Below are 23,267 nucleotides of genomic sequence, written 5' to 3' on the forward strand. Positions count from 1 at the left end.
AGACCAGATTGAAGTTATGAAATACTGTAGAAAAGACAACAAATTGTGCAGGATCAGAAATATTTTGGGCTAAAATGTTGTTTGAGGTTCGAAATAGTCTGAATACGAAAAACAATCCTGATAAAACCCAGATCCTGCAATAAAACATCCTGACATATTTTCCTCATATCGCTCCCTAATGGAGAACAACTTCCTTTGTCAGAAGCAGAGTTTGCTGATGTTTACACAGCACACTGCAGAAAACTGACCACTGATCATCTGGTATCAAGAGACACCTGAGGGACAGGTGAGGGTTGATTTCATCAGTCTGTGATAATGGAACGAGTATGTTTGATCACAAATACTGAAGGAAATAGTTTGACTGTGATTGACTTGAATCAGTGCAGCACAGATTCACTACAGAGGACATACAACATGATACAGATGTGACTAAAAACTACTCTATAGAACAGGATGTGCAGTTTTAAATACTGAATAAATGATGAAAATTCTGTCATACACCAACCTTTAAAATGTCACAATGCCTAAATATCACGGCACATTCTCCACCTGCTCTTTCTCTTTGTCAGACATTAACTCTCCTGTCACCCCAGATCTCCTCCTGCCCTGCATTAACCTGTTTCCTCCTCCACATCACCTGACCTCCCCCTCCTACCTGAACACCTGCTCCTGCTCTCTCTCACAGGTTATATATATACCTGTCACTTCCCAGTCTTTGTTAGTAATATCACCTAATGTGGATCGTCTCAGCACTTTAAGAACCAGAGAGGGATTTTATTACTTTATCACAAAGAAAGAGGAATTTAAAACAAATTAACAATGCTTACTGATAATAATAATTCATAACAACACAGTGATAATTTATCTTCTTCATTAAAAGTAGGTCCACACAGGTTGCGTCTGTTTCATACTCATGTGGTATTCACCTTGACTGGAAGGTTTGATAAGGAGAAAAAAAAGGAAACAGCGCCATCTGCTGACATTCAGTGCGTACTGAACCGACTGTGTTTTTATCAAGTTAAAGAGGATGACTTTGAGGTAAAATAGGGCTATTGTGACAGGAATACAAAGTTAGATTTTTATTTTGAGTTATTTTTTAAGCTTAAACGGATATAAAATACAATTTTTAGTGTTGTTACTACAGAACATTGTTCTACCATCTGCCCTCTGGAGGACCTCACACTATCTGAACTTGGAGAGCCTGTAACTAATCAGACTTCCTCTTTCTGATAAGCTTTGAGCTGCTCACTTACAAACAAGCCTTCCTCTCATCTCAGCACCTCTCACCTCTTGAACTCGGTGTTGCAGGGCCGGATGCTGCTGACAAAAAGGCTCTTTCTCTCGTGTCGTTACGTTATTTCTGCTCTGGAAAGCTCTGAGTTCCTCCACAATACTTGAACTTCTGAACCTCATCCTGAAGAGCCACGCTGTCTCATGTCATCCTCTCCATTAAAGAATCTTTCATGGGTGTCCTGAAGTTCTTCTTCCAGATTATCTTTCTACCTCCTTCTCTCTACACCAAATAAAGCTGATTATAAGATTTTAGATCTTTGAGAGCCTAAAGTTTTTCTGGGAGAGCCTCACACTGCAAAAAACTAAAATTTCATCAAGTGTTTTTGTCTTTTTTTTTTAAGTAAAAAAAAAAAAAAACAGAAATAAGGTCTGGATTTCTTGTAACCAGGGAAAAAAATCTGCCAGTAGAGGAAGAAGAATTTGCTGGAAAATTTTCTTGAAACTAGAAAAATGTCTTCATACAAGTAACTTTTATTTTATTTCATTGGCAGATTTTTTGTCACTTGTTACAAGCAAGTCAGACCTTGTTTTTCTCTCTAAACAACTTGAAATAAGACATTTTTCTGGACTGATCAGGTGAATGTGGCTAATATTAAGTCTAAAAAAAATTTTACACTGAAAACAAGACAAAAACACTTGATAAGATTTGAGTTTTTTGCAGTGCATCATTTTGCCTCAAGGTCTCATCTTCTTCAAGCAGACTTTTCTCGACCTCTAGACCTCGGTTTGCTGACTTCCTCTTTTGTCCTCAAGTTTCATGGCCTCTTCAACACTACAGGACATTTACTTGGCCTCCTGAAGTTCCTGTCCTGCTCAGAGACTCAGTCCTCTGCTCCTGGATCACTCACTTCCTCTACAGCCTCAGCCTTAATCACTGGCCTTTCAATGATCGGCCCACATCTCGTCTTTTATTCGAGTCTCCTTTTGTACATTTTCAAATTTGCTCATTCACTCTCCTTTAAAACAAACCGAAACTTGGGACCACCTTCTTTCATGTCCTGTACCATTCTTATTGTGTCTTTTATCTCTCCTTAAAACTATTTCAGCCCAAATCCCTAAGTGAGAGTCATCAGTTTTTTCATGTAAGACCCTGTTTCTGGTGCAATGTATCCCATTTTCTTTCCAATAGTAACTTTTCTTCTTATCGATACAGAGCTCAAGTGTGCTGAGAACTTCTTTGTCTCGTCTAAAAGCTGGATTCTCATCTCTCAGAGCCCTAAGGCTGCTATTGACTGCCTGCTTTTACTGACTCTTTTTATACAGCTGTGGCCAAAATTATCAGAACATCTGACAGACCTGAAAGTACTGACCTTTTCTTGCCTCCAAAACCTGATCATGAAACAAGCAGATGGTTGCTCTGATGAAGTGAGTCTTTCTGCTTTAGAGGGTGTCCAGTCTATCACTTTCCATGTTCCTTTTTATAATGAAAACAACCTAAATCTCCTTATGATGGCTCTGTTCTATGGTATAAAAAGCATCATGGTGACTTTATAGATATTAATTTGTTTTACTGACATTTAAGCAGCCAGTTTACTGAAAAAATGAAACCTCTTACATATATCTAACTTATACATATGATTTAACTGAGACCTACTTCCCTCTTTCCTCACTTCTTACTGTTACATCTACATGATTTGCTTTCTAGCATAACAGGTGTCAAGAATGAGCAAAGAATGCAAAAAAAAAAACATTTTTAAAACTTAAAGTCTTAAATTTCACCTTGATGGACAGTGCTCAGTTGACTGTATGTCCTTGAATGCACCACAAATTGCTGTCCAAACCCTCCAATGATATTAAAAATTCTTCAAGATAAAAAAGACTGAATGACTTCAAAAGAAGTGGATAATATGAAACCATGGTGTGTGTTTAACCTCAATCAAGACAAAACTGTAAACCCTTTTTTAAGGGTGCACAAAAAGTTTAGGTTTTACTGTGTTTTCATAATAGATGGTTGACTTGGTGAACTGTTTTTATCTCATTTAGGTATGTATCCAGATGTCAAATGTGTTTATCTATATTTACTGTATAGAATGCCTTGGGGATCTAAATAGTGCCATCTGCTGGGCATTCTCCACCACCAACAGATCACAAATCGAAAGATAAAATGTAAAGATAAAATGTAAAGATAAAATAACACCGTTCCAAAGAGAGTGCCTTGTGTTTTTTTTCTTGGTTTTCTAAAACAAAGAGTTGATTTGAACCTCCACAACCTGTTGAATACAACATCAGTTCAGGGAATCAAAGTAAAAGAATGTTGTTGTAATTTTTTTAGTGCTGGTATTAACATCTATAAAGCAGAAGTGGGAGCAAGATATTGCTTTGCAAGTACAAGTAAGTCTCCAGTCTTTAATCCCAAGTCTGGAGTCATGTCTCAAGTAAAGACAAGAGAGGTTAAGTCAAGTCCAAGTCACAGGCTTGGAATTTTCAAGTCCTGACAAGTCGCTCGCACCGTTTACCAAACAAAATGTCATTTTAACGATGTAACAATCTATTAAATTAAACAAAAACAATAAATGTATTTTGAATTCTATATTTTTTTATATAAAACCAGCATTACAACACTTGTTCGTTTTGGTCTCATCATAGTTGAGACACAGCAAGACACACATTGCTTCATCTTACATGACTTGACAGTAACGTGTTGCACAAAATGGTTGCTAAGCTAAAGCTAGACAAAGCATTATATCACAACAGGTATCCTTAGGTATAATTACTGTTATTTGTACAACCTTAGGAGCTCAAAAAAAAAGTAGGGATGTCCCGATATTACATTTTCATTTCCGATACGATACTGATACTGTAGCATTGAGTACTGGCCGATATCGATATTAATCCGATACGATATCAGCGTTAAACATGCATACTTTTATTACCTGTTTTGTAGTATGTCTGTCATGTTAGAAAAGGCTAGATTAAGTGATATTATTCAAACAAAGAACAGTAGTCAGCAACAGTAGGTATGAGGAAAAAATGACCCATTTATTATTAACCAATGGGTAACAGAAACTGCTTACATCTGAGATTTTAGATGCATTCCGATACAATACCGATACTTGTTTTTTTTGCTGATATCAGACAGATATCTGATATCAATATCAGACTGGGACACCTCTAAAAAAAGTTCGAAGTTGTCGCCTCTCCGTTGGTTATTTCTGTCTTGCAGGTTTTGCACACAACAATTAGTTTTTGTTTATGACCTTATGACTTGAGAACTTGAATGAAATTATTCTCAGTAGCATCTCGGTGTGTGTAACTGCCACTCTTGAGCAGTCTGGCGCTCACAGAAGCCTAATCCACACTTTTGTTGTTTGTTCTCAAACCTGATTGGACGTTAATAGATGTGTTATGGGGCTGTGGGAAAATTTGTTGCCCTGAAATGACAGAATTATCGTCATATTACCTGAATACTTCGAATGGGGGAACGTTGTATTCAGCACACTCTCTCTTAAAAAAACACAAGTATTTTCAAGTCATTAGACTTAAGTCCAAGTCAAGTCCTGAGTCATTGATGTCAAAGGCGAAGTCCAGTTGCAAGTCTTTGATGATACTGTCAAGTGGAGTCCAAAGTCATCAAAATTGTGACTCGAGTCTTAGTCACATGACTCAAGTCCACACCTCTGCTTTACAGTGGATCAACAATTTTATAAAGTTAAATAACTCTGTTTAGTTGCAGAAATTACAATTTTTCATTGTGTGTTTGTTTTCTTTATATTTTTATTTTTATTTTACTTGCAGAATTTATCACATTTAAGATTATATGATACTGGAATAAGAACTAAGGGTGTGTTCGGTATATTTGTTCTCGAGATGTAAGAATATTGGGAAGAAAAGACAAATAAAGTCATCAGTAAACAACTTAGCTTTTTCTAATTTCTAGAGGGAGTGAAAAACTCCCTATAAAATATTCTATTCTTGCTTCAGAAGTGTTATTACAGATCAGGATGTTAAACCTTCTGTCGATAATAAGTTTTTTTTTTTTTTCTTTTTTAAAGGCAGCTGTTTCTGCTGATGTTTCAATGTGTGTGTGTTTGCGTGCACTCTTACCGAGCTGGTGGGCTTTTCTGAGGCAGGAGAGGGAGGCGTTGAGTCGAGCGCACTCCTCTTCGTTGGCACCGAACTTCTGCAGCAGCTCACACACCTGCTCCTCGCTCAACTCCAGGAGGCCCTCCAGGGTCACCTCACCTGGACTCATCTCCTACACCACACACATGATACGAGGGTGACGCGTTACGGATACTCTACATACAGAGGCAGTGATATCAGTTCTGACTGTTTATATGAGTTAAAGCAGAAACACACACCCTATAAGATACAGTTTAAGGTTCAGTCAGTGAAAAAAAAAGGGGGAAACAAACTTTGAAGGGTCACTGAAAGACTTGTTGATTCTAAGATGGTCAAAACAAACTTCAATCACCAAGTCTGACTGTGTTGTGCTAATCAGGAGATAAAGCAGCCTGAATATCCTCTTAAGTTAACACTTTTTCCAGTAAAACTGCACATTAAGTAAAACACTTATTCTCCCTACTGCCACTAACACAACCATAAGATGGTATAGTGACTTTAAATATCAAAACACATGGAGAAAATGTGGTCAAGATTTGTGGTTTTCAATGGGGGAAAGTCTAAGGATTCTCTCAGGCACCATCTAGTGGCCACAAGAGGGACGGCAGCTTGAGACAGACCACAAAGAGGCAGAGCCAGTCTGACTGTTTGGTCTGTTAAGGAAACAGATTTAAGTCAGAACAACTAATAAATGAAAAAAAATACCATAATTTCTTATCAGATAATCAGAAAATAAAAAGATACAAAAATTAAATTTAGTTGTTTTTTTAAAGAAAAATTGAGTATTTATATTCATGTAAAGCTTGTCTCATTACTTGACCCCCCCCCTTTCCTCTTCCCATCTCTTTCCTACACCCTCCATGCTCCCATGGAAAGTAGGCTAAACTATTCTGCACTGTCACCCTAATGGATGTGAACTCTTTCACTGAGTGAAATAGATTTTTCTCACATCCTGACTCTGTTATTTAGTAGGTTCATGTGAAAATCTCTTAAAGTTAGATAAAATAAAAAGGTAGAACATTACCTCTGTGACCTCCTTCCTCAGGTTGACGATGCGGAACCAGTGTCCGAGGCGGGGGAAGTCCTCCAGCTCGACGCTGCGCTCCTCTAAGGCCACTTTACACTTACAGGACAGCTGGCGGCTGAAGTACTTCACCAACTTCCCCTGAGAAAAAAAAATACAAGGACATAGAGTCAGGGGTGGCTGGGTGTACATTACAACTACCTCAACAACAATGAGAAACTTTTTAATTTCTTTAGTTTAATCTTGTGATCGCAGTGGCAAAATCAAAAAGATATGAATTCCTGAAAATCTTCAATCATCATCTCATACAGAAACATATCTCACTTGTTAGACCTTATTCAGTTTTACTTCTTGGTTTGAAACATTGGGAAATACTTGTGCCTCTAAGAAGTATAGATGGTATTGTTGGTTTGTCCTCTTTGCAAAGACACCTGAGGGATGCATTTGAAGTGCATTCAAGCTAGCCACATGGTTAGTCAAGAAACAATCAGGCAACTACTGAAAGTACTATAAAAGTACTGGTTTGTAACACTGCGGAAGTTGCACTCCATGGGGATCCAGTACTTTCAGCAGGTGCCTGCCTGTTTCTTGACTATTGTTGTCAGTTTGAATGCACTTCAGGTTGTCTTATATCCATGCAGCCTGCCGTAGTGACACAGCTGATACTGGAGAAAAACCACAATGTCGAGCAGTTCTGAGAGGGCTTTACACCTGAACAACCTCAAATTCCTCAGGTGTCTTTGCAAACTAATACAACAAACTAATAACAATACCATCTATACTAAAGCCTATCTGTTTTTACAAGATACTATCTTGTAAACACAGGAAATTCAAAAATAAACTAAAAAAATCCTGTTTTTATGAGATACAATCTCACAAAAACAGGAGGATTTTTTTTATTTTCAGGTGAATGCAATACGCCACTGTATAAGATAAGAATATGTATAAATGATTGCTAGGGATGGGTACCGAATAAGGTACTTTTATAGGTACTGACCAAATTCTGTCAAAAGTACCGGGTACCGACTCATGTAAAATCTAAAGGTACCATGTTTAGGTACCTAAATGCATCCTTGTGACTGTGAGGGAGTGGAAGAGTAGGCGATTTTCCATGCTTGACAAGAACACAGCATTACAGGGTTAAATATTTAAGAATAAATATGTAAATATGTAAAATGAATTTTTTTTATATTCTATTATTGAACAAATTGATATGTTTACCACATAAACACAAAAAAGTAACAAAACTTTGTACTGTCGAGTACCGGTACTGATTGCCAGGTACCGGGCGTCGTACCACATTGTTTCAAATGTGAAAGGAACTCATTCCTAATGATTGCTTGTAGACTGTCCCAAGAACAAATCCCTAAAAACGTTCAACTGCCTGAACCCTAATTGAAAAGAAACAAGAGTGAATGGTGTTCAAAGAAGAGAAAATAGATTTTTTCTTTTCTTTACTGAATCTTTCCTGAATAAAAAAAAACAGTTCTTATAAAGGATGAGGAACAAACAGTCTATGTTACTCTTATCTCATCTACAATTTTTTTTTTTTTTTTTTTTTTAAGTTGTTTGTATTTGTCTCTGGTTGCAATGTGATGAAAGCACCTAACGATGGTTTTATGGCATCTGAAAGCTGTTCACTTTCTGATATTAAATTAAAAAAACATCCATAATAACATCCAAAAAGTCTAAATAACATGAGAAAGCACAAGATCCAGCCACAGTTGCTACAACAAAGAGTCCTGGGAGGAACTTTTACGAAAAAACAAACCAACATGTTACCCCTGGTGTACATATCTAACTCTGCAGAGGTGAGGAGTCATTTAAACAAATTGTGAAGTAGGGACTATCATACAGTATTTTCTACATTTGAGAAAATATGCTGCAACAAAGGCAGAGATTAACCCTTCAATGCATGAGAGACAATTAAGGTAAAGGTAGCGTAATGCTCAAGAAAGCAAAAACATGATTTAGCTTTTCCTTTATCAACTTGAAAATCTTTCACTTATGCCGCAGAGCAATGCTCGTGGTTAGCATGGAGGGGGGGTTTGCTCCGGGACAGCTGATCTCTCCAGATGACGTGGGCCTAACTTTACAAAACAAAGATGGGGGAAGGTCCCCTCTGACTCTCACTGTACAACTGTCCTAGCAATCTTGGGCCTTAGGGGACAGGAGGAGCCAGGAGGGCAAGTAAACTTATGAGCTGCGGGCGTAGTGGGGTGGGGTTTTTTTACTGAGGGCTCCTCCTTCTCATGAACGTACAAGTTTTAAAGCAAACTTTTGCAGCTCTAATGCAGAATCAGATTTGTAAAGTCATGAAAAACTTTTAACAAATCAAACAAAAACATGAACCAATTCTTTCAAACATTTAATAACACAAACACTAATGATTTACATCGACAGAAATGTGGTTTCATAATGACACTTCCTGTTTATGAACTAAAAGCCAAAGAAGCTTGAAACATCAGAGTGCATTTAAAGAGATTAATCTTCCACTGCTCAGATATAAAGTGTTACCGTCAGACGTCCTCTGTTTACTGCAGAGTCACTCAAACCTCTGGACATCCTGGTTAACCAGTGCAGAGAGAATGAATACAAAACTCTTTACTCCTCGACCACTAACATCACTTAACTCCTGTAATGCTGCTCAGTGGTTAGTGGGTGGAAGCTGTGGTTGTACTGGTGAGCTCTTATAGACACAAAGTGGAGATATATAATGGTTTCCAGCCCTGTTACAAGTGTCATGGTTTGCAGTCCTATCATTGTCTATTTTCTAATTTTTGTAATATTTATCCGTGTTTTACCTTGGACACAAATTCTAAAAGCTCACAGCACTACATGAAGACACATTAAGTGTCACCATGACCCCATTAACACCTCAGTCACTCAACCTGAACATAAAGCTTCCATAAACACATTAAACCTTCATTTAATTCATACATGAGTGTTGCGTCTTTTTAAATGGACAACAATACAATGAACAGCAGCAATGATGATTAAAGAGGGGCAACAAAAGACTGCTGACGCTGAACCACACACACAAAATGAAAAAAAAAAAAAAAGACAGCAGGAGGCAAGTTTCAAGATGTTTACACAACTGTTGAATACAAACATCGGGAACACAGGTTGTTATTTAAATTGCAGAGATGACTTGACCAATTTATCCTCATGCTACTGTAATTTACTGTAGATTAATCAGTGAGTATCACACAGGATGCCCTCTGCCCGTTGACACTGCAGTAAAAAAAACATAAACTAGCATTTATAATTGGGTGCTGATTGCAAGACTTAAGAAGTTACAGGACTGAAGGGTCAACAGAGGACCATTTAAATATTTGAAATATAGACCCTAAACTGTTAAACTTGATGAGAATATGACAGTTTGTTCAAGTACATTCACATTATTTTTTAATTAAGAATACAAGAGAGATGGGTATTAACAACTAGTTCCTGTTAAGAATCAATTAGATATGGCTCAATCCATCGGTGTCATTAGCTTTTATGCTTTATGGTTCCCTTGTTGATTTTTTACAGTTTGGTGGTGCCCGCCAGATTCTGCTGCCTCGTTAGATTTTGCTATCACTCTTTTTCTGTCGCTTTATTTATTAAAAACGCGTCTGATAACGCTAATATTACCATGTTAAAAAATTAAACTTGCATTTTTTTTCTATTTTTAATCAAAATTGTAAGGGGAGCATATTTTGACAGTTAATATTCACCTCATTACTCCTGTGTCATTAATCCCAGCTAGTTTTGATGTGTTCTTATATGCACTCTAGGATGGGAGCATGTTTTGGTAATTCAATTGCACTCCATCGAAAAAAAAAAGGAAGCCCGTGACGCTTGACGTAGAACGCATGCGCAGAACCACAAAGTAGCAATTTTCGATGGGTAGCAGAAAATGACAGAACACCTGCTCTAACGTTCACTGTTCACCTCCGCGAGCTTAGCAGAGATAACAGTTTCCTACGAAAACGCTGATTCGAGATTTTCTGCTTTGAGTTGTTACTTTAAAAAACTCTAAACACAGAGAAATGTACATGACTTTCTAACAAAAGATTACTATTCAATACATTCATCATGTTAAACAGCCAAAAACGATGTTTAAAAAACAAAAAAAACATAGCGCTAGCTTGATGCTAACGTATGTGGGGAAATTGTATCGACATGCTAGCGGTTAGCATATATCCAACACAATTTAAACTTTCATCATAGAAAAACGTCATAATTACTCTTTGTAAACGACACTGAAAACCCTGAATGTCAAAATACTCACGGGTAAATGTTTCCCAACGATCAGAGAAAGAAAAGTGAAGTGCAGGCTCATGTAAGCCCCTAAGGTCCCAACCAACTCCAAGTATTGCTAATCACTATGAGACACTAGATGGCCTACCTCAGTCAATAACATGACCAAAAAATACATAAACATCATGAAATGTGTGATTTTGACTTGTTATATTTACTTTTTTAAAATTTATTTTTAATTTTTTTTATTACCTTTTGTTGTCCAAATCCACTGCTCAAATTCAATAAAATGTTTTTGCTAGAAAACCTGTAAAGCCTACTTTTTTGGAAACAGAAAATTCACATGTGGAATTTATAAGGACATTGATAAAGAATTGGGTCAATAAGCAGAACTAATATGGGCATAAGTATCAATAAAACTGTATTAATACCCGTTCCTTAGACTAGCCAATGAAAACTAATCTTATACTGTTCAAAGTGACATGGTTATTTCTTTCAGTAATGTTTATGCTCACTACTCATATCTCACTGAGACATGCCATCTTTCTATTTTGAACATATGTGCAGCAAAATCACCCAAGGTGCAAATCACAAGAGAATGCTTCAGGTTTAAAACTGTATCAGATATCCACATCACTAAGCTCTGTGGTGAAAGTATGTGGAGCAGGAACAGTGGCTCTGACTGAAGATGATAGAAGAATAATGTCCTGTCAGGCCCACAGTGAGTGACATGATGCTTGAAGACCTCAGCATGATACATCTGAATGGCCTACTTCCAAACAAACACCTACAAAATGACTGCTAGAAATTAGACAGTGCTGGCCTACATCAGTGCAAACCAAAGTAGAAACCAGTGGAGGAGGGACTCGCAAGTCACCTCTGAAAGCAGAAAAGCCTGCAGCAGCTGCCCACGGCTGCTAACGCTCCGCTCGATAAGGCGACTGCTCAGCGCACACACCCACAGAGAAACACACACTTCTCCTGGCTAAATGTGTCTGCTTCTTATTCTATATCATATTCTTCTATTATATCATACTCCTCTTCTATATTTATTTGAAATATGTTTCTACACAGGCCCACATCAAAGAATGAAACAGCATATTTAGAAAAATGTATTTTCCACAACCTGAATGAAGAACAAGCCAAGAAGAAAGAGAGGAACAAAGAGAGAAAAGACTTATTTTGTTTTCAAAACTACAAAATTAAAATGATTTTTCATAAAGTTAAAATTCATAAAGCAAAACATCCATTTGATCTCTAGTGATTAAGTGTTCAGCCATTCGGGCAAAATTTAGCTTTTTCCTAAAATTTTAATTCCAAACTTTAATCTATTACATCTTAAGTTAATGGATCTAAAAACACTGGTTCACATTAGCAGTCCACCTAAATTTCCCTGTACTGACTGACCTGATAATTACAGCTGCCAAAAGGTCAACTGCACAGATATTCAGGGTGCTTAAATCATTTCACCTAACGCCAAATATGCTCCACTTCATAAAAATGAAACATGAAACAATCATTTCACCGCTAAAAAATCTCCAGTGAACACAAAAACATTTACCACACTGCAGAACACATTTTCCAAAATCCCAAATGTAAAAAAATGCATTTTCATGACACATACAAACATTTAAGTTTTAAGTGAACTCAAGTGTACAAAAGCAAGGTATTACATGAAATGCTGTTGTTTTCTTTCTTTATTTTTTTTTTATTTCACTTTGTATAAAACGTGTTTTCACTCAATTAATTTTTGGTTGTTGCATTAAGTGAAATATATTTGTGTTTCATAAATTATTTTTGCAGTTAGTACATTTTTTTTTAATTTGATAAAACATTTTGTGTATTGTAAATTATTTTGTTTATTGTAAAATATTTTGCTGTTCGCAAAGAATTTTTGCATTGAATATTATAAAAAATGTTTTGCAAATACACTTGCAGTTAAGTAGTTTTTCTTTGCATTTAATAAAATATTTTTGCTGTGTAAACTCTTTTTGTGCAGCTGACCTTCAAGGCCACCGTAGCATTCTGTACATGTTAAATAAAGTATTCAACACATACGTTGTTCTATTTGATTTAGAAATGTCTTTCCTTAAAAAAATGTCATTTTGTCTTTTAACATTTTGAAATAAGACATTTCTCTGGACTTGTCAGGTGAACATAGCTCATATTAAATCTAAAAAGATATTTTTCACTTGCTTAGATATTGGTTTTGCAGTGTTGAGCATGCTTCCCCTGACTCAGCACTTTATCAGGACAAACACAACATATAGGCCACAAACAACAGTACTGTGATGCTTCACTGATGCCAAAATCTGCACTACAACCAAGGAGGATTAATCCAGAAAATATGACTCCTGGCTCTTGCTGCTCATCAATCCTTGGATGGTGAGCAACGTTCAAGACCATACGGTAGATAGATCATGTAACTTATCATGAGAGTATAATGGCATAAGAGAAATATGACTAGTGCTCCCCCTTGGTTATCTGAGTTCTTTGCCCCTCATCCAACCCAAGCACCAACACAAAAATCTGCTCCACTCTCAGCAGACTTAGCAAAACTTAGCTCTCTTTCTGTGGAGGATACCAGATTGGGCTGAACATACTGGCGCCACTGTGGGCAGGTGCACAAGCATACGCTGCTAGGGCTATAGCAGGCTAACAATAGCAAGCCACTTGCTAAAATGTATCCCTGTTTCAACACCTACTTATCTTTACCGTCTGTCTGCAGCCTTGTTTGGGCGACTAGACATGCAGAATCTCTTATGTAGTGTTACTTTCACTTATCCGCCATCTGAAAACATGAGCAGGGGAAATGAATGCTCTGTGGAAAAGAGGACCGGGCTACTAGCATCAAGCATTTGCAATTTGAGTCTTAAAAAAAAAAAAAAAATAGTGCATGAGGAATCCATCAAATAAATATGAAGAAAAGTCTCACATTTATAAAGAAATAAAGTTATGTTAAGATGAGTTACTCAGATTTTAGAGGTCAAGATGCACTTTCCTGTTGTGCTTTTACTAACAGGAGCTTTAACGAAGCTATAAACCTCTTAGCATCCACAGTTCTGTCATCAACTGGTTAAAAAAGTGCTCCACCATACATTTTGGGAATGCAAAACACAAGCGACAACCTCAGAGTTCATCTTCAACGCTGTACTGCTCTGTTCTCACTGCAGTCACCATGAGGTTATAACATTGCAAAAACAGCCATTTTCAGTAGAAAAACTGCCATCAAACAGCATCCTAACAACGCTAGCAGCTAATTAAGGAACACATCCCAGTAATTAGCAGCTACAGAGCTAGTTAACCTCTAAGGAGTGCAGCCTCTTGATAAATGTCCCTTTTTTTTTTTTCAAAAGACATGAAGAGGAATCACTTTCTGTGTGGTAAAAAGTTGAAAGTAAGCAGCATATTATTCCTTACTAGCTTGGTAGTAGTTATCTAGTTAGGCTAATACAAGAAGTTGACAGAAACATCCATCGTTTCACACTGGTGTCAGCCATAGTATGTATATAGAGTGGACCGCGTGGCCATCAACCATTGTACAGTTTTGAAGCCAAAATTCCCCCGTCACAGGCGCAGCCATTGGCAGCAGTTGTGCAGCCAGAGTCTGCTCAGCGGAGACAGAGAGGGATTCTGGGAGAATCTATGTGGAGCCGGGTGATAAAAGTCTAATCACTTCTTGACTCTACCTCCCGACATATCTCCCCTTGAACTTCATTTTTAACCACTAATAACTACTGAAAACGAAACTTTTCAGAAAAAAAGAGGACTTGAATACAAGACGGCCAAATATCATCAACTCACCACAACAATCAGACGTGAGAAACACTTCCATGAGGTGTATTAATTTTTTAAAGTTTGACCACAGCCCATCTGGAATGACTGGAGAGCTGGATTTTTTTACCTATACTGCAGCCAGCCACCAAGGGGAGCAGTTTTTAGTGGCAACCTCACTTCACCTGAGCAACATGACGTCCACTTTTTTTACAGTCTATGATGTCAAGCCAGTAGCTTGCACTTAGTAAATTTCAATAATTCACATTCTTATTACTAGGGTTTTATTTTACTTTGTAGGATTAGCTTCTGTCAAACAGTTCCCCAATGCGTTTAATGAACATTTAATTTCTATAGCAAACATTGTACAAAAGCTAATTTATTATTTAGTCCCTGGCTCAGATTAGGGCAAACGACACACAAAAGACTTGGCAGGAACTATAACAGTGCTCTGTAACTTCCAGGACCAAGATTTGTAAAAGTAATCTGTTATGAGTAATGCAATAAGAGAGGATTGAAAATTTAGGGTTAAATTTGATCCAACAAAAACAGAATTATCCTAATCCCAGCAGATTGTTGGATTCAGAGTTTGGGATAGATATTTCAAAAGTAGAATTCATATGTAAGCAGAAACATTTTAACCTGTAACATGAGCCCAGCTAAGTCAATACCAAACACGAAATGTTCAATTCAAATTGGCTGTGGCAAATCCTGTTCATGGGGATTTTGGCGCCCCTTGTGGACAAAGTAGGATAGAGTCCTTCTAAAACAAACTAGACTCAGGATCAATTCCAAGTCCCGGCAGTATTTAGTGCATGTTGTCACCATCTCTCTTCCATTGTTTTCTACCTGTCCAGGGATGGGTACCGAATTTGGTACTTTTATAGGTACCGACCGAATTCTGTCAAAAGTACTGGGTACCGATTCATGTAAAATCAAAAGGTACCATGTTAAGGTGCCTGAATGCATCCTTATGACTGTGAGGGAGTGGAAATGTAGGTGATTTTCCATCCTGGACTTGAACACAGAATTGCAAGGTTATATATATGGAAGAATTAGCATGTTAAATTTAAAAAATATATATATATATTAATTAACAAATTAATATTTTTTACCACATAAACTCAAAAAAGTACCGAAAAGTGGTACCGTTTCGAATGTGGTACCCATCCCTATACCTGTCTCTCAAACTGTCATCGCAATAAAGGTCAAAGACACCACTAAAACAATCGTAAAAAGCCCTCGTCAAGCAGCAGATCTTTGGGTGAAAGCACTATAAGGTTTGGAAATCTGTCTCTCTAACTCTCTGTTTTTATTCTTGTGCTATCATAGATAAACTACCTCAAAGTTTACCGCCTTTTTCCGCTTTGTAGAAAATCAGGGAGGCATAATGTTTGGCACAAACACGGAGAGGCTCCAGCACCCTTTAAGTGTGGCCATTTGCACTCTCAATAAGTACTTGTGGCTCTGGATGTGCTTGGACAACGGTTTGTGTGACCCAGTTTCTGTCAAGACTGACGAACCCTTCGACCCTCAGAGCAAAAGCTTTGAACCATCTCCCACTGTCTTAGACCTTCTGACTCTGAAAGAAGAAGAAATAAGTTATTCAGCAACACTTGTTTTGATGCCCTCTTTGACATGAAATGAATAATTGGATGCCATCTCAGGCTCTAACCTGCATCCATATCCCTCTGAAAGCCTCACAAAAACAGATCATTCATCATGTGCGTCGGTCATTCTCGTGTATCCAAGGGATACCGCCGACAATGCGTAATCATATTAATGGAAACGGGTATTAACACACCATCCAGGTAATGATATAGGCTGCTATTCTTGGTAAAGCTTTTGGCTAAAGCAAGGTCAGTGCTCAACAGCTCTTTCAAATTGTGTCTCAGGCTCAATCTGGGTCCTTCAGGTTAATAATAGAGACAGAAAACAGGGATGTCGTAGAGGAATCTCCCAAACACTCAGCGCTCATTATAGATCAGGTTAACGAGAAAGGCTTGCGTAAAGCTGACGTCACTGTGATCCTGATCAAAACCCCTGGTGGGCCATCATTTGTCACTGAGGGAACAAGAGGCCTTACATCATGAGAGGCCCTAGAGGATCAATGCTAAATAAAATAGCTCCTCCAAATTGCTATGTTGATGCAATAACTGTTGAGCATGTTTTTATTTCTTTTGAAGCAATAAAGTCATATATGAGTTTGAATCAGCTGAGATAACCTCACAAAATGAGAGATAATTAATAAAAAGTAGGCTGAAAAGCAAAACGTTCAGGACAGTTTTAGCCACACCAGCTGCCTGTGTTGGCTCCTGTTATTGAAATGTGTTTTAAAAGCAGACTGTACCCTAAACTGAACCACAAAAGAAAAATGGTGGCCAACAATAACAACAATGCTACTTATATATCACTTTGACCTAAATTCAGGCCTTTATTATCATGCTGTTACAATTTTGTCAGGTGGGCATATGCTTCACAAAACTGTGCCAAACACAGTTTGTTTTTTTTTTTTAAATAAGCATCAAATCCAAAATCAACTTTTGCAGTTTTATATGGAGTTCTGCTCTCTTTTGAATCTCTGATGTCTGCAACAAATCTGACTCATTAATATGGACATCTTCACCATTTTCAAGAAAAGGAAAAACAAACTCACTATCATTGTCTGTTGTGTATTTGAATATGCAACATTTGGGAAAATTTCATTTACATGAGCATTATATTTATATCCCACAAACACTTTTCATGTTGCGAAGACAGGTGCTGTGAAATCTGGATATTCATGTTTCTTCTAAGCACTGTATAAAATCCTGAACAGTGAAACAGCTACTCCAAATGAAGCCAAAACATCAGAGCTCCCTCTAGGGGCTGACTGCAGCACAGGTCTCCAAGCCAACCTTCTGTATTATAGCATAGCTGTCACCACGGGCCCTGAGAAATGAAGCCCGTATAGCAGCTCTGAAAACTGCAGTTCTTCAAGATTCCACTAGAGGCTGGCTGCAGAGAGACAGTAACCCATATACACACCATGCACAACAAGCTTATTTTACATCATTAAAAAACAAGTTTACAGCCTGGTTCAAGAGCTTTTTGGGTCTGAGTGGCTTATTTTTTTTCTTAAATAGTAGTCTTAATTTGGATTATGGATTATGCTTCTTTATTGAATCAATATAATAGCCTACATTGTACAACAACATCTCCTCTGACATTTCTTCTCTGTCCTTCTTTCTAATAGTTACTGTATGATAAAAAGCAACATTTATCACCTTAAAAATTACATAAAACTCTCAAAACCGCCTGTCTAAAGAAAACAGGACACACAGCAAAAACAGGCAATCTGACGATCATACAGACAACACTGCCCCAATGTGTTTTGGAGGCTTCATACAGAGATTTCGTGGGCAATAAAGATGTTAAACATTGCTTCTCTACACTCTTATCAGGAGGGGAGGAAAAATTGTTGTATGGTAGTATTGTGATTTTTTCGTTAAACAATTTTAAATTGTCATTTTTGGTTCAAAAATCTATTTTTCTTTCCAAATTCAAGTCCATTTTAGTCTTTGTTTATAAGTTAGGTTGGAAAAAAGTTGAGATGTCAGATCCCCTGAAAAAAATCTTAAAAACTGACTCACATGTGATGTGTATTTTGGGGAAAATATTGCTCCAGAAATAGTCTGTCATCATTTGACTTTTTCACTTGGTCTGGTGTTAATAAGGCAAGCTAGAAACTAAAAATCGCAAAAATCACAAATATCAAAGTACTGCAATTTAAATCCAATCGGCGCCCCGGAAATCATTAAATAATCGAATCAGGAGAAAAGCATATTGTCCCTGCCATAATTCTTATATTGAGCAAATCATTATGTGTTTTACACATATCCACATATATCCAGCTCCAGCTGCTGCAGACATTAATTTGACACAAACAGGATCAACACCCAGCACAAAATAAAAAGAGACATTTACCAGAACTAGTTGCTGAATCTATGGAAGCTAAAGACATGGCTTATTTTCTTACTCTGTAAGGATGACAAAAAATTGGGCTATTCATGAGTGAGTTTTGGACCAAGATTGATAGATAGGCCTTAGTCATGGCCTAAAATGAACTGCAACTTTGGACTGTCAATTTTGAGTTGTCAAAATATTTCACTTACTTAAAAAAAGTTTTTCAAACTTACTGTAAGAAGCTTAACACTTGATCTGAAACATAAAATGTAATGTCTCTATATCAGTGTTCCCCAAACCTTGTTCCTTAGCATTAAAATAATTATGTATATATATATATATATATATATATATATATATATATATATATATATATATATATATATATATATATATATATATATATATATATATACATACATACATACATAATTATTTTAATGCTTTTATTAAAAGAAGTGAAGAAAATGTATTTTCATACTATTATATGTACAGAAAGCTGTATCACATTTAGGTGGATTTACAGCTTACATTGTATAAAATTTCAAAGTGCACATTATTCTGTAGAAAATGAAGCATTAAGACACTTTTCTTTTGAAAATAATCAAATAACTCAACATTAAATAAAGCTTTTCATGCCACTTTGTCATCTTAATGTGCTTTGGGACAATTTACCAATCCTGGCTGAAGCAGCAAAGATTCAGCTGTAACGTTGAGCATTTTGTTCTCTCAGCAAAATATTGATTCAGAGGGACTTTATGGTAAACACTTTCAAGGAAAAGTGGATCTGATGTAACTCACTCTGTAGGAGCCATGCAGGGGACTCATTAGTGTGCTGCAGCAGCAGAGCACACAACCACTCTGAAGAACAACACAGGGCACACGAGGTGAAGCCAGCCCCTCCACTCTCCTGGAGTTAACAAAGACTCCTGATGTCTTATATTTCCTGCATTCAGTTCAGTGGAGCATGGAGACGCTGGTTAATAACTTATGAATGTTTGGGGACCTGTTTTGTCTGCGCTGGCTTGTCTTCTTCTCTGATGCTGGCACATTTCTGACTTGGACTGCTGCCCTCTGCAGGCACTGCACATGTTTCTCCAAGCAGCTAGTGGGCTGTACGTCTGACAGATCAGACACAAATAGTACTAGAAAATAAAATATGATACAGAGCAAAAAAATAATCTACAGATTCACCTGCACTTGCTTTTCAAACTGCTGTAACTGCTTTGAGAAAAAATCCTTGTGTGCACTTGTGATGCAACCGTTTCTGTGACTTTTGGCATGATTGTCCAGGAAGAGTGAAACAAAATGTTAACTTGGGATGGAAGAAAAGTGAAACATTTTATTTCTCTCATAAAACGTCAACACCCAAAAACGTGAGACCTTCTTGACCCCATTCGGACCACATTAAGCTCCTCAGCTAGAGAACTGATTATAATGCTATAGTTGGGACAGAAATGTCTATCTCTGTTGAGGTGCTGTTCTCAGAGATTGCAGATTTGAATTTAACCCTATAACGCCAAACGTATCATATTTGATACATGACTTTTTCAGCCCTCCACATAAGCAGTGTGGTATTTTTTATCCTGAAAAACCTCTTCTGTACAATCAGATACATGCAGTGCACAGATAAACACTCTAAGACTGCCATGACTCAGGAATTGGACACAGGTGGTTTTTCAAGAAGAACTTTGCCAAGTTTAAAAAGGTTAAGGTAAGAAAAACATTACAATATTTACTGGCACATCAATAGGAACAGTTACTGGGTTCATGCAAAGTAAAAATACTAAAAAATTCACAATATATGTTTGAGTAAACCGTGTTAAAGACGGCATATCAAATTTGATACAGCGGGTATATAAGGTCATGTAACTCTAAAACAGTCAATCACCATTTACTTGTATTTCATGCATTATATCTAAAATCAAGCAACATACAGTCTTTTTACTTTTAAATTACATAATTTGGTACATTTAGAGTTAAAAACTAGGTATTAAACTTGCTGTACTGCTGTATGAAAGGATGGCCTGGATCGTTTCCCAACATGGGAAACCCGACAGAGATGCAAGCAGTGCACAGGCCACTTTGCCCATGTGCACTGTCAGAAATGCAGAGTGCATCTTTGCTTAAACAAGGAGAGAAACTGTTTTCAGGCCTTCCACCATGCAAAATAAAAGGTTGTGAACCGCAAAATGAGTAAAATACTAAAATGTTGTTTTTTTTTTTCCAGGCTTCCACCCAGCCAGTTCCATTGGTGGCTTTCTCATTACTTCATGATGGTAGCACTGTTTATGTTTGGGAAGATAAATTTGTTAGATTTGTTGGTGATTTATTATGTTTTTGTTTGTTCAGGAAAAAACAATCGTTTAGCATTGTGGCCTGATGTATCAAATATGATACAAATTGAAACTCAAATATGGAAAGTGATATTTGAAAAATTTTTGGGGGGTTGTTCAGAGGGACCAATCAAAGCTCCAAGTTGAAAGAACTGGAATTTTCTGTCTATTATTTAATGGTTTGGGCTTTACAGGGTTAATATCTATATCTTTTCTTTTTGTTAATAAATAAATGTTCCATTCTACAACAAGTTAAGACAAATCCATCTGATTCAAGTCTCATTCGCAAACTGAAATGCAAAGTCATGACCAAAAACTGAACCGCAGGTATCGGTAAAGGTTTGTAATCATCCAGTTCCTGGCTATTTAAAACTTATGATAAATAAGCAACTCAACTTTATGCAAGTCAAGTTGGCTGTTCTGGATAAAGCTTTGAATTCCTCGCTAAAAAAATGAAATGCTAATATAAAAAGTGCTTTGTGATGCGTTCAGGGAACATATTGAGCATCTTTTACCAGACTGAAGCACGTTTCTACTACTTGCAAAGCTTACAAACTTAACTTAATAACTATATATATCACTACATGTGTGTCATATCTGCAATATGTAGCCCATTGAGATTTGACTAATGTGTGGCACTTTGCTTTATGGTATTTTTATGTAACATCTCAATAACCTCTCTCCTGAGACTTGATGTGTGTTGATGGTACACAGAGACCCTCAGTGGTGAGTTTATGGCCCCCTTATCTCACTTAATGATATTTGTTTTAATCTCCTGAGGCATCACTAAACATTCTCTCAGGCCTTTAATGCTGTGCCCTGTCTGTCCTCCTCTACAGTGAGTTTTTAGTGACCTTATCGCACTTTATGTCTGCCTCTCACTGGTGTGAGGGGTGGGTGTTGGACTGGTTTAAGTGGTCTCAAACGGACAGTCTGGTATCTCGGGATATTATGGGGCATTACGTAACGCAATTTACGGAATACCCCACGGGCTAATTAAACGGATAACGATATTTGGTAACAATTTCAGTCATCTGCTCGCCTTGCATAACAGCAGGGCCTGGGTGCGCTGCGAGGACAGATGCGCAGGCTGCCGTATTGGTGCTGGATTGTAAACACGGGCTGCCTATAGGCCTCGGCTGCCTCAGATATTATTCTGATGGAGAAGAGCCACCTTCTCTCCCCGCCACCTGCAGAATGCGCAAGTCTTTAACAGCCCACTGCAGCCCCGTAGATCCCTGATTTATTGCACTGCACAAAACAGATAGCAGTGGGCTTCAGCTGGGATCCGTGCATATTAATGCAATGGAAAAACAGACAAGAGAAATGCAGTTTGTCATGGGAAAGGCGCTGAAAAATATGCATAGTGGCCTAGAAATAAATAAGAGACGGTGACAGCCCCAGTATTGATTCAGATGGAGATGCACAGCAGATATTCCGCTCAATCGGTGCTTACCTCCAGCGTTCGTATCTCTTTCTGTGTCAAGTCGTTGGATGTGGCACATTTGGTCCGTAAACCCTCCAAACTAGAAATGCTTATGTCTATCATATTTTGCACCAACTCGCACTGCTGCAAGGCTTTCTGCAAACTAAGATGCTGCTCCTCGCTTTTTGTCATCTCCTCGTTCATAGTTTGGCGAGCAGTGGTCGTTATTATCCCCTCGGTGCACTTTGATAAAAATCAAAATAGAAAAAAAAAAAAAAAAAAAAAAAGCAAGAAGAAGAATTCAGAAAAGAAACGTGGAGAAGCCCACGGAGCAGAGCCACCTGCAAAACGCCATGAAACGAGATGCTGTAGGTTTACAGACGCTGTTTGAGCCGTGAGAGAGTCGACTCCATTGCAACAACAGTCCTCGTAGTTCCTGCTGTTTCATCAGGGTGTCTCTGCTTGGAGGCTAAATCAAACACAATGTGAAGAAACCGAGCGGGACTACGCGGTTCGCCACAGCATCCATTGGGTGCCCCTTCCTTTCAGATGGGTGGTTTTTAAAACCAAAAGAGAAGCTGCTCAGCGCGTCAGAAGCAGACGTTTCGTGGGGAAGCGTGGTGGTTTTTAAAGGTGCTGATGTGTGGATTGGATGCAGGTACTCCCTGTCTCCCTTGGCAGCAGCTGCATCCCGGTTCGCTCCCACCACACCGACATGTTTCCTGTCAATCAAACCCACAGCAACAGCAACAGCATCGCATCGCCCAGGCACCGCCGTGAGGGGCCGCTCTCGCGAGATTCACCAGAAGTGCAGGAGCATCAAGCCCAGGCCTGTTGGAGGAAAAAATACTGGCACTTTTAATATTTTAATTTGATAGACGACCATTTATTTACAGTTATAATTATATTGAATCACACAAAAAATGTGTAGAGTATACCTGCAATGTCCTCATACAGAGAAGCTACTTACCCACACTGAAAGTGGCTACACAATATGCTTTGATTTTGTTTATTTTCACTTTTTCTCCAATATTTTCTGCCCCAAAACTTGCATTAAAATTCCTTTTTATTTTACGTACGTTTAAAAACAAGGTGAGGTTCCTGCTAAGCACCATATGAAGAGTCATGTGACAATATAATTAGCCTATAGAAAATCAGCAGG

At 37.8% G+C, this 23,267-nt stretch overlaps 1 protein-coding gene across 3 annotated transcripts in view; it reads right to left on the bottom strand.

Moving 5' to 3' along the window:
• ksr2 (kinase suppressor of ras 2) overlaps positions 1-22,848 on the bottom strand; it is a 126,146-nt gene extending 103,298 nt beyond the window's left edge. Inside the window, exons 1-3 of one of the 3 annotated variants that reach the window (XM_074671109.1) lie at positions 22,136-22,848; positions 6,380-6,520; positions 5,338-5,488 (exon numbers count right to left, since the gene is read on the bottom strand). In XM_074671109.1, the coding sequence (XP_074527210.1) occupies positions 5,338-5,488; positions 6,380-6,520; positions 22,136-22,309 (466 nt within the window). In that variant the 5' untranslated portion in view covers positions 22,310-22,848. The remainder of the gene's footprint in view (positions 1-5,337; positions 5,489-6,379; positions 6,521-22,135) is intronic. The other 2 variants (XM_074671110.1, XM_074671108.1) reach the window with 2 other exon arrangements.
• Positions 22,849-23,267: the final 419 nt, after the last annotated feature.

The sequence above is a fragment of the Halichoeres trimaculatus genome, unplaced genomic scaffold (assembly GCF_033239565.1).
Source record: "Halichoeres trimaculatus isolate MK-OKI-2021-1 unplaced genomic scaffold, fHalTri1.1 fHalTri1_scaffold_5, whole genome shotgun sequence".
NCBI classification, from domain to species: Eukaryota; Metazoa; Chordata; class Actinopteri; order Labriformes; family Labridae; genus Halichoeres; species Halichoeres trimaculatus.